Source organism: Triticum dicoccoides, chromosome 5A, assembly GCF_002162155.2.
Source record: "Triticum dicoccoides isolate Atlit2015 ecotype Zavitan chromosome 5A, WEW_v2.0, whole genome shotgun sequence".
NCBI lineage: Eukaryota > Viridiplantae > Streptophyta > Magnoliopsida > Poales > Poaceae > Triticum > Triticum dicoccoides.
In genome coordinates this window covers 310,455,996-310,467,300 of record NC_041388.1, presented here as the reverse complement: position 1 = coordinate 310,467,300, position 11,305 = coordinate 310,455,996, and the positions used below count along the sequence as shown (strand labels likewise).

General features: G+C 47.7%; 1 protein-coding gene across 4 annotated transcripts; it reads right to left on the bottom strand.

Moving 5' to 3' along the window:
- Positions 1 to 1,992: 1,992 nt before the first annotated feature.
- Positions 1,993 to 4,687, bottom strand: LOC119301167. 4 transcript variants are annotated; one of them, XR_005146913.1, is made up of 3 exons: positions 3,307 to 4,687; positions 3,116 to 3,219; positions 1,993 to 2,273 (listed from the first exon to the last, which is right to left on the bottom strand). XR_005146913.1 is itself a non-coding variant. In XM_037578075.1 (2 exons), the coding sequence occupies exon 1, from the start codon at positions 4,599 to 4,601 to the stop codon at positions 3,312 to 3,314; it is 1,290 nt and encodes a 429-aa protein (XP_037433972.1). In that variant the 5' UTR covers positions 4,602 to 4,687; the 3' UTR covers positions 1,993 to 2,273; positions 3,307 to 3,311. The 4 variants fall into 4 exon arrangements, 2 of the variants coding, with proteins under 2 accessions (XP_037433972.1, XP_037433973.1); XR_005146912.1 differs by having other exon boundaries at positions 3,116 to 4,687; XM_037578075.1 differs by lacking the exon at positions 3,116 to 3,219.
- Between the last annotated feature and the right edge of the window lie 6,618 nt (positions 4,688 to 11,305).

Sequence of the window (11,305 nt, the reverse complement as noted above, 5' to 3'; positions counted from 1 at the left end):
CTCTCTTCTGCCCGGATTTGAGCTGCAGATGTTGCCCCTCCTCCTTAGTGGTGTAGCCAGCAATCTGGCAAGGTTTGGTTGTTGTCATACGTAACACATGCTATGTGTATATGGTACTTCATTTAAGATTTGAGCTAACACACATATGATAGTAACCTCCGTCACACAGGGAATTGTTCCTGCATCCGCAACTGCTCCTCCTTGACATCTCATGAGCCTCCTCCTTTTCTAAGCAGCCACAACAGGTGGGATTGGAAGTGATGGCTCACACGATGAGAAAAGAGGGTGTGTCCGAAAGAGATCCCGTGGTGGTCGGCGCGTTGTGGGGACAGAGGGTCACGCATGTAAGAAAGTGGCGGCGTTCGGGGACAAGGAGGGATGTGATGGCCTTGAGTTTTGCTGGTTTGAACCAAAGAAAGGTAATTTGTGATAATATTGATCTCAATGTTGTTAGCTTCCTGGCTTCTTGTGAGGTATTGAGATGTTCACCGTGTCCCTGGCTTGCTCACCTTCGTCGCCCCCACCCTGATCGACTAGCTCGCGCCCTCACTCGGGATTGAACATGCGTGCTCTCACAAACAATTAGTGGTTCGCTCTCGAAACAAAAACATGGAGGCTTACCTATGGTTGGGTGGATGGTGGCATCCGAATTTTGTGCAGTGCTCCAATTTTTTTGTCGTATTGAGATGTACGGAACTATATACAGACAGTGAATTCCCCACTATTGGTCCAACCGGGAACGGATTTGTGGTGCACGCATCAAGTTGCTCAATGTTGGCAAATATGTGATTTTTCTACTTTTTGCAAAATTTTTTACTTAACTATTTCTTAAAATCCATGAATTTTCACAAATCCGTGATTTCTTTTCAAAAAACGACGAACCTTTTCAAATCCATGAACTTCTTTTTTCAAAATTGATGAACTTTTTCAAATCCGTGAACTTTGAAAAATTGAAGAACTTTTTCCAAATCTGCGAATTTTTTTCGAGTCCATGGATTTTTTGAATCCCGTTAACGTTTTCTGAACCCTTGAACTTTTTCGAGTTTGTCAACTTTTTTTTAGATCCATGATTTTTTTTAATCCTGTAAAGTTTTTTGAGCTCATGATTTTTCTAAGTTCATGAAGTTGTTTTCAAATCCATGATCTTTCTTCAAATTCATGAACTTCTTTCAAATTCATGACTTTTTAAAATTTCAAATTTGTGAATAATTTTAAATTTTGTGTTTTTCAAATAACTTTTTGAAAATTATAATTCATGATTTTTTTAAAACTCATGAACTTTTTTAAAAATTCCAACTTTTTTCAAAACTATGATCTTTTTCAGGACCAAACATTCACGAACTTTTATTCAAATCCTGAACTTTTCTAAAATTTATGAACATTTTTCAAATCCACAAATTTGGGAACATTTATTCAATTCTGTGAACTTTTTCAAATTCATTTTTTTCCTTAATTCGTGGTTTTGTTTTCAAATATGTAAACGTTTTTCATCTCACATTTGTTTTTAAAAGTACTATGAAAAACCGGCTAGGCTTTTTCATAGCGGACCAACTGCATAAAAAAACAAAAAATAACTAATAGCTTTTTTTTAGAGAATGAAAAAACAAACCATCTGGCGAAGGGAAGCACGCCAGGCGCGAAGGGAGCGAACGGGCAAAGCGGGCGAGCCAGCTGGCGCAACCGGCGCTGTATAGGCGCTACCTTTCTATTTTCCTACCCAAGTGGTTTACAGTCTGAACATTGTGTGGATCCCAATTGTCTGCAAGCGATGGCTGAATGCGATAAAGAATCAAGCAAGGTGTGTGTAAACTAGCACTACCATCCAAATTCAAGATGTTCAACTATCGCTAGATACACAAAACAAAGCTACTCCCTCCGTTCCAAATTACTCGTCGTGGTTTTAGTTCAAATTTGGAACAGAGCGAGTACTAATTTGACAATCACAAACTCACAATGGCCAAACCCACAAATTACCAAGGCAAGACAGAACAATAGGAAAGTCAAAACTCAATCAATATTACTGAATAGACTAAAGCAAGGGATTGTCCAAAACAAGCGTAATTTAATTTAACAGTACGCCTTGCTGAATATCATCGGATCCAAATGATGCTTGGATAGCATAGCATCAAAAGATTGCTTAAATGGCCTCATACAGGCCAAGATAATCAGAGCTTCCCCGAGAGAGATGGCACACAATGAGGAAGTGATGACCTGCGTATCAAGAGCTGACTTCAAAATAGGATGCGCCAGTTCCTTTACAAGTCGCCACACGGCTTGAATCATAGAAATGACAGAAGTATCAGCTACCAAATTTGCACTGAAATAAGCCGATATAATTGTACCAGCATACAAGATGAGCAAGTAGTAAAAAAATCAAACTGACTCCTAACCAGAACATTAGGCTCATGTCTATGCTGTTTACCGTTTAGAATTCTATCAAAGAGCTGTCAGAAAGATTGCTCCAATTCAGACCATTTGACAGTTATGGTAGTATGAAAAGAAAGCTAAATAAGTGGGCTATCTTCTAGGCTAAAAGTCCCTAAACAAAACCAAAACTATGAATTGGTTTCATACAGAGAGGAGTACAAAGTACTTAACCAATAATCACATAGCGAATGGCGCATATCTAATCATAAGAATGTTACAATATCCATTATAGTTTTTGATCTTCTAAATGACCAATTACTAGAAAATACACAAGCAGTATTGTACCATTACCAGTTATAAAGATAAAAGAATATAAAGGTGACATCAGAAGTTAAAGTGATGCACTTAATGTTAACAATAAGGACCAGCTCCCAACCCAGTAGCACAAGACAAGTTTCTAAGAGAAAACAAGCATTAAGGTACAAACTAATGATGATTTCAGAGGTATATAATTCATAGACATAAGCTAAAAGATCCGTTCTTAAACCTGCGACAAGCCTACGGAACATGCTCAATAAAACTTCCAGCATAAAAACAGCCTGCATTTGGGTACTATAAAGGTAACCTAAAAGATATTTTATAACGAATCAAAACGAGCAAGGAAATCAGAGATACAGGGCGGTTTAAAATGTAAACCTAATGTACAAAATGCAATGTAAAAATAAACATTACTCCCTCTGTATCCTACCTATCTTGCAAGAAGAACTGCCTATAACCTTACATGGATACACTTGTGCCTCCAAAGCCACTGCACTTGACTTACTCATGGTATTATGCACATGGAACAAACTACTGCAAGCAAACACATGACAAAAACACTGATCCGAGTGTGCAAAAGAGCGAGCAACATCGCTGGACAAAAATGGCGACAGGGTTTACCGAAGTCAGTCCTCTGGAGCGAGGAACGTGGGCGGCCATGCCAGGGAGTAGGCGAAGACGGGGTGCGCATAGTCCTTGCCGCTTCTCGTCGGCAGGCGCTCCATCTTGCCGGTGTGGAGATCGTACGTGTAGCGCCCAAATCCCCAGGTCTTGATGAACACCTTCCCTGTGCGACCGGCGTCCATGTCGGTGGGCCAGATGCAATGGGTCCTGAGCATCCGGTTGCTGGGCATGCCAGGAATCATGTCGCACAGCGCGCTCAAGTCCACGATCCTCCTCTCCAGAAGCCAACCGTTGTCGCTCGACATGCCCTCCCCGCGCACCCAGAGATGCAGCTGCTGCTGGCCGTCCGTGACCAAGCAAACCCGCCCATCCGGCGTCTCCCCGACGCGGTACTTGCACACAGCCAGCGCGTCGATTCGCAGCGCGCGCGGCGCCGGCAGGTAGGAGAACCTGAGCGTGACAGGGTCCAGCACGAGCACGCGCTCAGAGTTGCAGATGTGCCAGTATATCTTCCCGGCGGCGTGCACGCAGCGTCCTTCGAACAGCCAGGGGTCGAAATCGACCACGACATCCTCGTCCCGCGGGAGCGCGCGCCAGCTGCAGTCGCCGTTGTCGACGGACGCGACCCAGGCGCGAGGGTGGTCGCCGTCGATGGCGAAGCAGACAGCCTCGAAGCAGAGCTTGCTCTGGTGAGCGCGGGAGAGCAGCGCGGAGCCGATGTAGTACCTCGAGCTGCGCCAGCGGCGGTCATCGGGCACCGTGTCGCGGCGCGGGGGCGGGAGGAGCGTGCGGCGGCGGGTGGCCGGGTCGAGGACGAGGAAGCGGGGGATGACCTTCTTGGGAAGGGGGTCGGACGGCTCGCAAAGCAGGAGGCCTCGGTGCGAGTCGTAGAGGTAGAAGCGGACGGCGTCCGGAGCGAAGTCGAGGGAGAGGCGCGGGGAGGAGGCGTCGAGGGGAGCGAACACGGCGGGGGTGTCGGGATCCTTGGTTTCCTCCAGCGGGAACGGGGGATTGACTTCCGTTGGGTGGAAGAAGTGGCCGAGGAGAGGAGGGGCGCGTGGGAGGCAGCTGGCGGCCAGGCGGCGCCAGCGGTGGCAGGCGAGGGCGGCACGGAGGAGGTCGGCGAGGCAGAGACGGCGGAGAATGCTGAAGATGTCGAACTCGGCGAGCACTTCGATCGAGATGTCCGGCGCCGTAGCCTGTGGCTCCACCGGCGGCGGGGGAGGAACCGTGGTGGAGGAAGGTGGGTCTCTTTTGGTTCTGGTCTTCTTCCCTTCGCTCTTCCGTGCCATTGCTGGAGCTGCAGGAGGTTTCGGGAGAGGGGACCGGACGGCGGACTAGCTAGCACGCGGGGCAGCGTTTGGCAAGACGGGTCACACCTGAGCGCCAATAATGCTTCATTTACGGACGGCCTCCACGGAAAGTGAGCTACAAACGCGTGCCATCTTCTAATTCACCCACATCAGCAGCGGGTGGTTCACTTTACCCTCATCTATTTTTCGGCTTCTTTTACCCCCAAACAAAATCAAACCGGACAAAACACCCCCCGCTGGTTTTTCTCCACCCGCTGCTGATGTGGCACTAGTCAACGGCGGTTTTGACCTGGGTGGGGCCCCCTTATCAGGTTTCTCTCTCCGTCCCTCAATCCCTCCCTCCCTACCTCTCTCTCTCGCGTGCGCCCGAGGCCTTCGTCATCGCATCGCCGCCATGGCCGACCTCGTCCTCGTGCCCACCACACTCCCCAGCGCCTAGACCACACGTCCATCTTCTCTGTCGTCGTCCACTACTTCGCCTGCGTCACCGGATCGAAGCCAAGGAGCGCCAACGCCATCGCCCATGTCATCTTCTTCCTCGGACCACCGCCAGCAATCCTCTTTGATTTCGGTCGGCCTACTACTCCTAAGCTTTCACCGGGCCTACGTGTGCCTCCACGGTGAGCTCACGCGCGAAACCCCTTTTCTCCCCGCTCCAATATGTCGCTCCATCGCTCGTTGCCATCACAGGCGAAGCTCGTCGCCGTCGTTCGCTTCGCCGGTGCGCTCACAGCTGTTGCCGCTCACGTCCGAGCACACCTCTGTGCTCAGCACCTCCGCAGCCGCCTGTACAAGCCCTCAACCCGTCCAACCGTGCCTCTAGTTTCGAATTCACTGTTTAGCCGTCGTCCCCGTGCTTCGGCCGCCATGGCCAAACCGCCGGAGCTCCGCTCCCGAGCGTGCTTGCCCGCTCCCTCCGCAGCCTTAACCGCCCAGCGGGCGCACCCGCTCCTGCCCAGACCGCCCGTCGCCCGCGCTTCTGCCTCTCCGCAGCCGCACACGCCCGCCTGTGGAGCCCTGCCCGCTGCCGGAACTGCTGCTCGCCTGCCGCTGCTGCGCTACTGCTGCATCCTAGCTCTACTCACCGTTGTCGCTGCGCCCGGCCACGCCCAACCACGCTGGCCTGCGCCCGCCGCTGGCTGCCGCACCCCCCACGCCGCCTCTAGCTCTGGTCGAGCCCGCTGGCGTGCACAGCCAGAGAGGGCCGGCTGGCTCTCTACCAGTGGGGCCCGGCCCCAACTTAACTTGGGGGCCTAATCCCCCTTTAGTACTAGCCCGCCCACCACTAGTCTAGTCTATGACAGTGGGGCCCCACAATTTTTAGACTGAGTTAAATAATCTATTAACTAGAGAGAGAGAGAAAAACCTGACAAGGGGGCCCCACCCAGGTCAAAATCGCCGTTGACTAGTGCCACATCAGCAGCGGGTGGAGAAAAACCAGTTGGGGGGGGGGTGTTTTGTCCGGTTTGGGTTTGTTTGGGGGGTAAAACAAGCCGAAAAATAGATCATGGGGTAAAGTGAACCACCCACTTTATTCAGGGTAGTAAAATTGACTTTTTTCTTCAACAAATAGTTCAATACAAATTAAATAGTTTATAACAAATAAAAACTCATACTTCATCACACATCGAGCTAGTCGTTGCCCTTGAGCCTCCATAGGAGCTCCACCACATCCCGTTGCAGTTGTTGATGCACCAGTTGTTGGGGAACGTAGCATGCAATTTCAAAAGTTTGCAAATACATCAAGCTATCCTTTTATGTTATCCAAAAATTTTGTATTATTTCCAATCAATAATATGTCATCCACATATAATATTAGAAATGCTATAGAGCTCCCACTCACTTTCTTGTAAATACAGACTTCTCCAAAAGTCTGTATAAAACCATATGCTTTGATCACACTATCAAAGCATATATTTCAACTCCAAGAAGCTTGCATCAGTCCATAAATGGATCGCTGGAGCTTGCACACTTTGTTAGCACATTTAGGATCGACAAAACCTTCTGGTTGCATCATATACAACTCTTCTTTAAGATATCCATTAAGGAATGCAGTTTTTACATCCATTTGCCAAATTTCATAGTCATAAAATGCGGTAATTTCTAACATGATTCGGACAGACTTAAGCATCACTACTGGTGAGAAGGTCTCATCGTAGTCAACTCCTTGAACTTGACGAAAACCTTTCGCAACAAGTCGAGCTTTGTAGACAGTAACATTACCGTCAGAGTTAGTCTTTTTCTTGAAAATCCATTTATTCTCTATGGCTTGCCGATCATCAGGCAAGTCAACCAAAGTCCACACTTTGTTCTCATACATGGATCCCATCTCAGATTTCATGGCCTCAAGCCATTTCGCGGAATCTGGGCTCTTCATCGCTTCCTCATACTTCGTAGGTTCATCATGGTCAAGTAACATGACCTCCAGAATAGGATTACGGTACCACTCTGGTGCAGACCGTACTCTGGTGGACCTACGAGGTTCGGTAGTCACTTGATCTGAAGTTTCATGATCATCATCATTAGCTTCCTCACTAATTGGTGTAGGGATCACTAGAACTGATTTCTGTGATGAACTACTTTCCAATTCGGGAGAAGGTACAATTACCTCATCAAGTTCTACATTCCTCCACTCACTTCTTTCGAGAGAAACTCCTTATCTAGAAAGGATCCATTCTTAGCAACGAATATCTTGCCTTCGGATCTGTGATAGAAGGTGTACCCAACAATCTCCTTTGGGTATCCTATGAAGACACATTTCTTCGATTTGGGTTCGAGCTTATCAGGTTGAAGTTTCTTCACATAAACATTGCAGCCCCAAACTTTAAGAAACGACAACTTGGGTTTCTTGCCAAACCATAGTTCATAAGGTGTCGTCTCAACAGATTTAGATGGTGCCCTATTTAATGTGAATGCAACTGTCTCTAAAGCATAACCCCAAAACGATAGCTGTAAATCACTGAGAGACATCATAGATCGCAACATATCTAGTAAAGTACGATTACGACGTCCGGACACACCATTACGTTGTGGTGTTCCAAGTGGTGTGAGTTACGAAACTATTACGCATTGTTCAAATGAAGTCCTAACTCATAACTCAAATATTCACCTCCACGATCAGATCACAGAAACTTGATTTTATTGTTACGATGATTTTCCACTTCACTCTGAAATTCTTTGAACTTTTCAAATGTTTTAGACTTATGTTTCATTAAGTAGATATACCCATATCTGCTCAAATCATTTGTGAAGGTTAGAAAATAACGATACCCGCCACGAGCCTCAACACTCATCGGACCGCATACATCAATATTTATTATTTTCAATAAGTTTGTGGCTCGCTCCATTATTCTAGAGAACAGAGTCTTAGTCATCTTGCCCATGAGGCATGATTCGCAAGTATCAAGTGATTCCAAAAGTCCATCAACATGGAGTTTCTTCATGCACTTTACACCAATATGACCTAGATGGCAGTGCCACAAATAAGTTGCACTATTGTAAGTGCATCCAGTGCCACCCCTAGTTGGTTTTGGACTATTGATGACAAACCTAGTTGAGGGACTAATATGTTTGTGAGAATTGCAGGATAACACAGGTAGTAGTCCCTCATTAATTCGGTTTACCTACCGGAGATGACCCCTAAAAATGTGTGAAGACATTGAAGACAATGGTGGTATGTGAAGATATTCACATTGAAGACTATGACATGAGAAGACATCGCATGAAGACTTTGGAGCACGAAGACATAGTTGTTTCGTAGTTTCATCTTCTTCTTTGTTGAGTCATAGGAACCACCGTACTGTTAAGTGGGGTCCAAGTGAACATAGTCAGAATGACTAAAGTGATGCTCAACCAAATCCTAAGTCTTCGAGCGAAGACAATGTGAGAAAATCTTATCCAGAGCTGGATAAGTCAGCTTTACCTGTAGCCCAAGTCAAGCTGCCGCGTGTGTTTGAAATCTGACCGTTGGAACACGTGTCAGTTCTGAAGGAAATATGCCCTAGAGGCAATAATAAAGTTATTATTTATTTCCTTATATCATGATAAATGTTTATTATTCATTCTAGAATTGTATTAACCGGAAACATAATACAAGTGTGAATACATAGACAAACAGAGTGTCACTAGTATGCCTCTACTAGACTAGCTCGTTGATCAAAGATGGTTAAGTTTCCTAGCCATTGACATGGGTTGTCATTTGATTAACGGGATCACATCATTAGGAGAATGATGTGATTGACTTGACCCATTCCGTTAGCCTAGCACCCGATCGTTTAGTATGTTGCTATTGCTTTCTTCATAACTTATACATGTTCCTATGACTATGAGATTATGCAACTCCCGTTTACCGGAGGAACACTTTGTGTGCTACCAAGCGTCACAACGTAACTGGGTGATTATAAAGGTGCTCTACAGGTGTCTCCGAATGTACTTGTAGGGTTGGCGTATTTCGAGATTAGGATTTGTCACCCCGATTGTCGGAGAGGTATCTCTGGGCCCTCTCGGTAATGCACATCACTTAAGCCTTGCAAGCATTGCAACTAATGAGTTAGTTGCGGAATGATGTATTACGGAACGAGTAAAGAGACTTGCCGGTAATGAGATTGAACTAGGTATTGAGATACCGACGATCGAATCTCGGGCAAGTAACATACCGATGACAAAGGGAACAACGTATGTTGTTATGCGGTCTGACCGATAAAGATCTTCGTGGAATATGTGGGAGCCAATATGAGCATCCAGGTTCCGCTATTGGTTATTGACCGGAGAAGTGTCTCGGTCATGTCTACATAGTTCTCGAACCCGTAGGGTCCGCACGCTTAACATTTCGATGACAGTTATATTATGAGTTCATATGTTTTGATGTACCGAAGGTTGTTCGGAGTCCTGGATGTGATCACGGATGTCGGTGTCAAAACCGGTGGATCTCGGGTAGGGGGTCCCGAACTGTGCGTCTAGGCCGGATGGTAACAGGAGGCAAGAGACACGAAGTTTTACCCAGGTTCGGGCCCTCTCGATGGAGGTAAAACCCTACGTCCTGCTTGATTAATATTGATGATAGGGTAGTACAAGAGTAGATCTACCACGAGATCGGAGAGGCTAAACCCTAGAAGCTAGCCTATGGTATGATCGTTGATGTGTATGTTGTCCTATGGACTAAAACCCTCCGGTTTATATAGACACCGGATAGGGTTAGGGTTACATAGAGTCGGTTACAATGGTAGGAGATCTACATATCCGTATCGCCAAGAAAAGTCCCTCTCGGACACGGGACGAAGTCTTCAATCTTGTATCTTCATAGTCCAGGAGTCCGGCTGGAGGTATAGTCCGGCTATCCGAACACCCCCTAATCCAGGACTCCCTCAGTAGCCCCTGAACCAGGTTTCAATGATGACGAGTCCGGCGCGCAGATTGTCTTCGGCATTGCAAGGCGGGTTCCTCCTCCAAGTACTTCGTAGAAGATTTTGAACACAAAGATAGTGTCCGGCTCTGTAAAATAAGTTTCCACATATTGCCATAGAGAGAATAATATTTACACCAATCTAATCTGCTGACGTATTCCGTAGCGCGACACACCACGGTCAAGCCTTTATCCGAGTCATTTCATTATCCCACCTCAACGCGTTATGCGAGGCGGTTTCCTTGGCACGTCTTATTAAAGCAGAGATCGTGTCCCCTTATCCCGGGATTCTCATCAATACAGGTGTGGGTAACACAACCACGCCATTGATTATGGCGCTTGGAGATAAGCGGGTTTTACCAGGCTGGTGGGGACATGTAGTTGCGTCCACCCATATAAGGAGATAAGGATCCACCCTTTCACCTACGCCTTCTTTCCCCTTCGCCTATCCATTCTTGCGCACTCGAGCTCCAGCGCCCAAGTCCGCACTCCCCACCTCAACCTTCTCCAGCCATGTCCGGAGCAGGAGGCAAGTGGATGGTCTCCTCCGTCACGGAGGGACATATCAAAAAGCTGAGGAAGGCCGGATACCTGTCTAACGACATCGCGTACCGGCTCCCCGAAAAGGGGCAGCTCATCCCCACCCCTAGGCCCCATGAGAGGGTGGTGTTCCTCCCCCATTTCCTCCGCGGACTGGGCTTCCCTCTCCACCCATTTGTCCGGGGCTCATGTTCTACTACGGCCTGGATTTCCTCGATCTGGCCCCAAACTTCGTCCTCAACATCTCGGCATTTATTGTCGTGTGCGAGGCCTTCCTCCGCATCCGCCCCCATTTCGGCCTATGGCTCAAGACTTTCAACGTCAAGCCGAAGGTGGTGCGCGGCAACCAGGCGGAGTGCGGAGGTGCCATGGTGGGCAAGATGGCCAACGTCCTATGGCTCGAGGGCTCCTTTGTGGAGACCCTGAAGGGGTGGCAATCGGGGTAGTTTTACATCACCTAGCCGCTCGACGCCGAATGGGTCGCACCCCCTGTGTTTTGATCCGGACCCCCTACGCGGCTCACCTCCTGGAAGGAGACGGGCCCGTCGTGGGGCAAGAAGGGAGAGCTGACCGGACTCCAAACATGCATCCAAACCCTGGTGGACAAGAAGCTCAAACTTGTCAACATAGTCCAGGTTATGCTCATCCGCTTGATCCTCCCGTGTCAACAACGGGCTTTCAACCTATGGGAGTTCGACCCGGCGCGGCACCAAACTCTGAGCAGGCTCTTCGACACGACGTA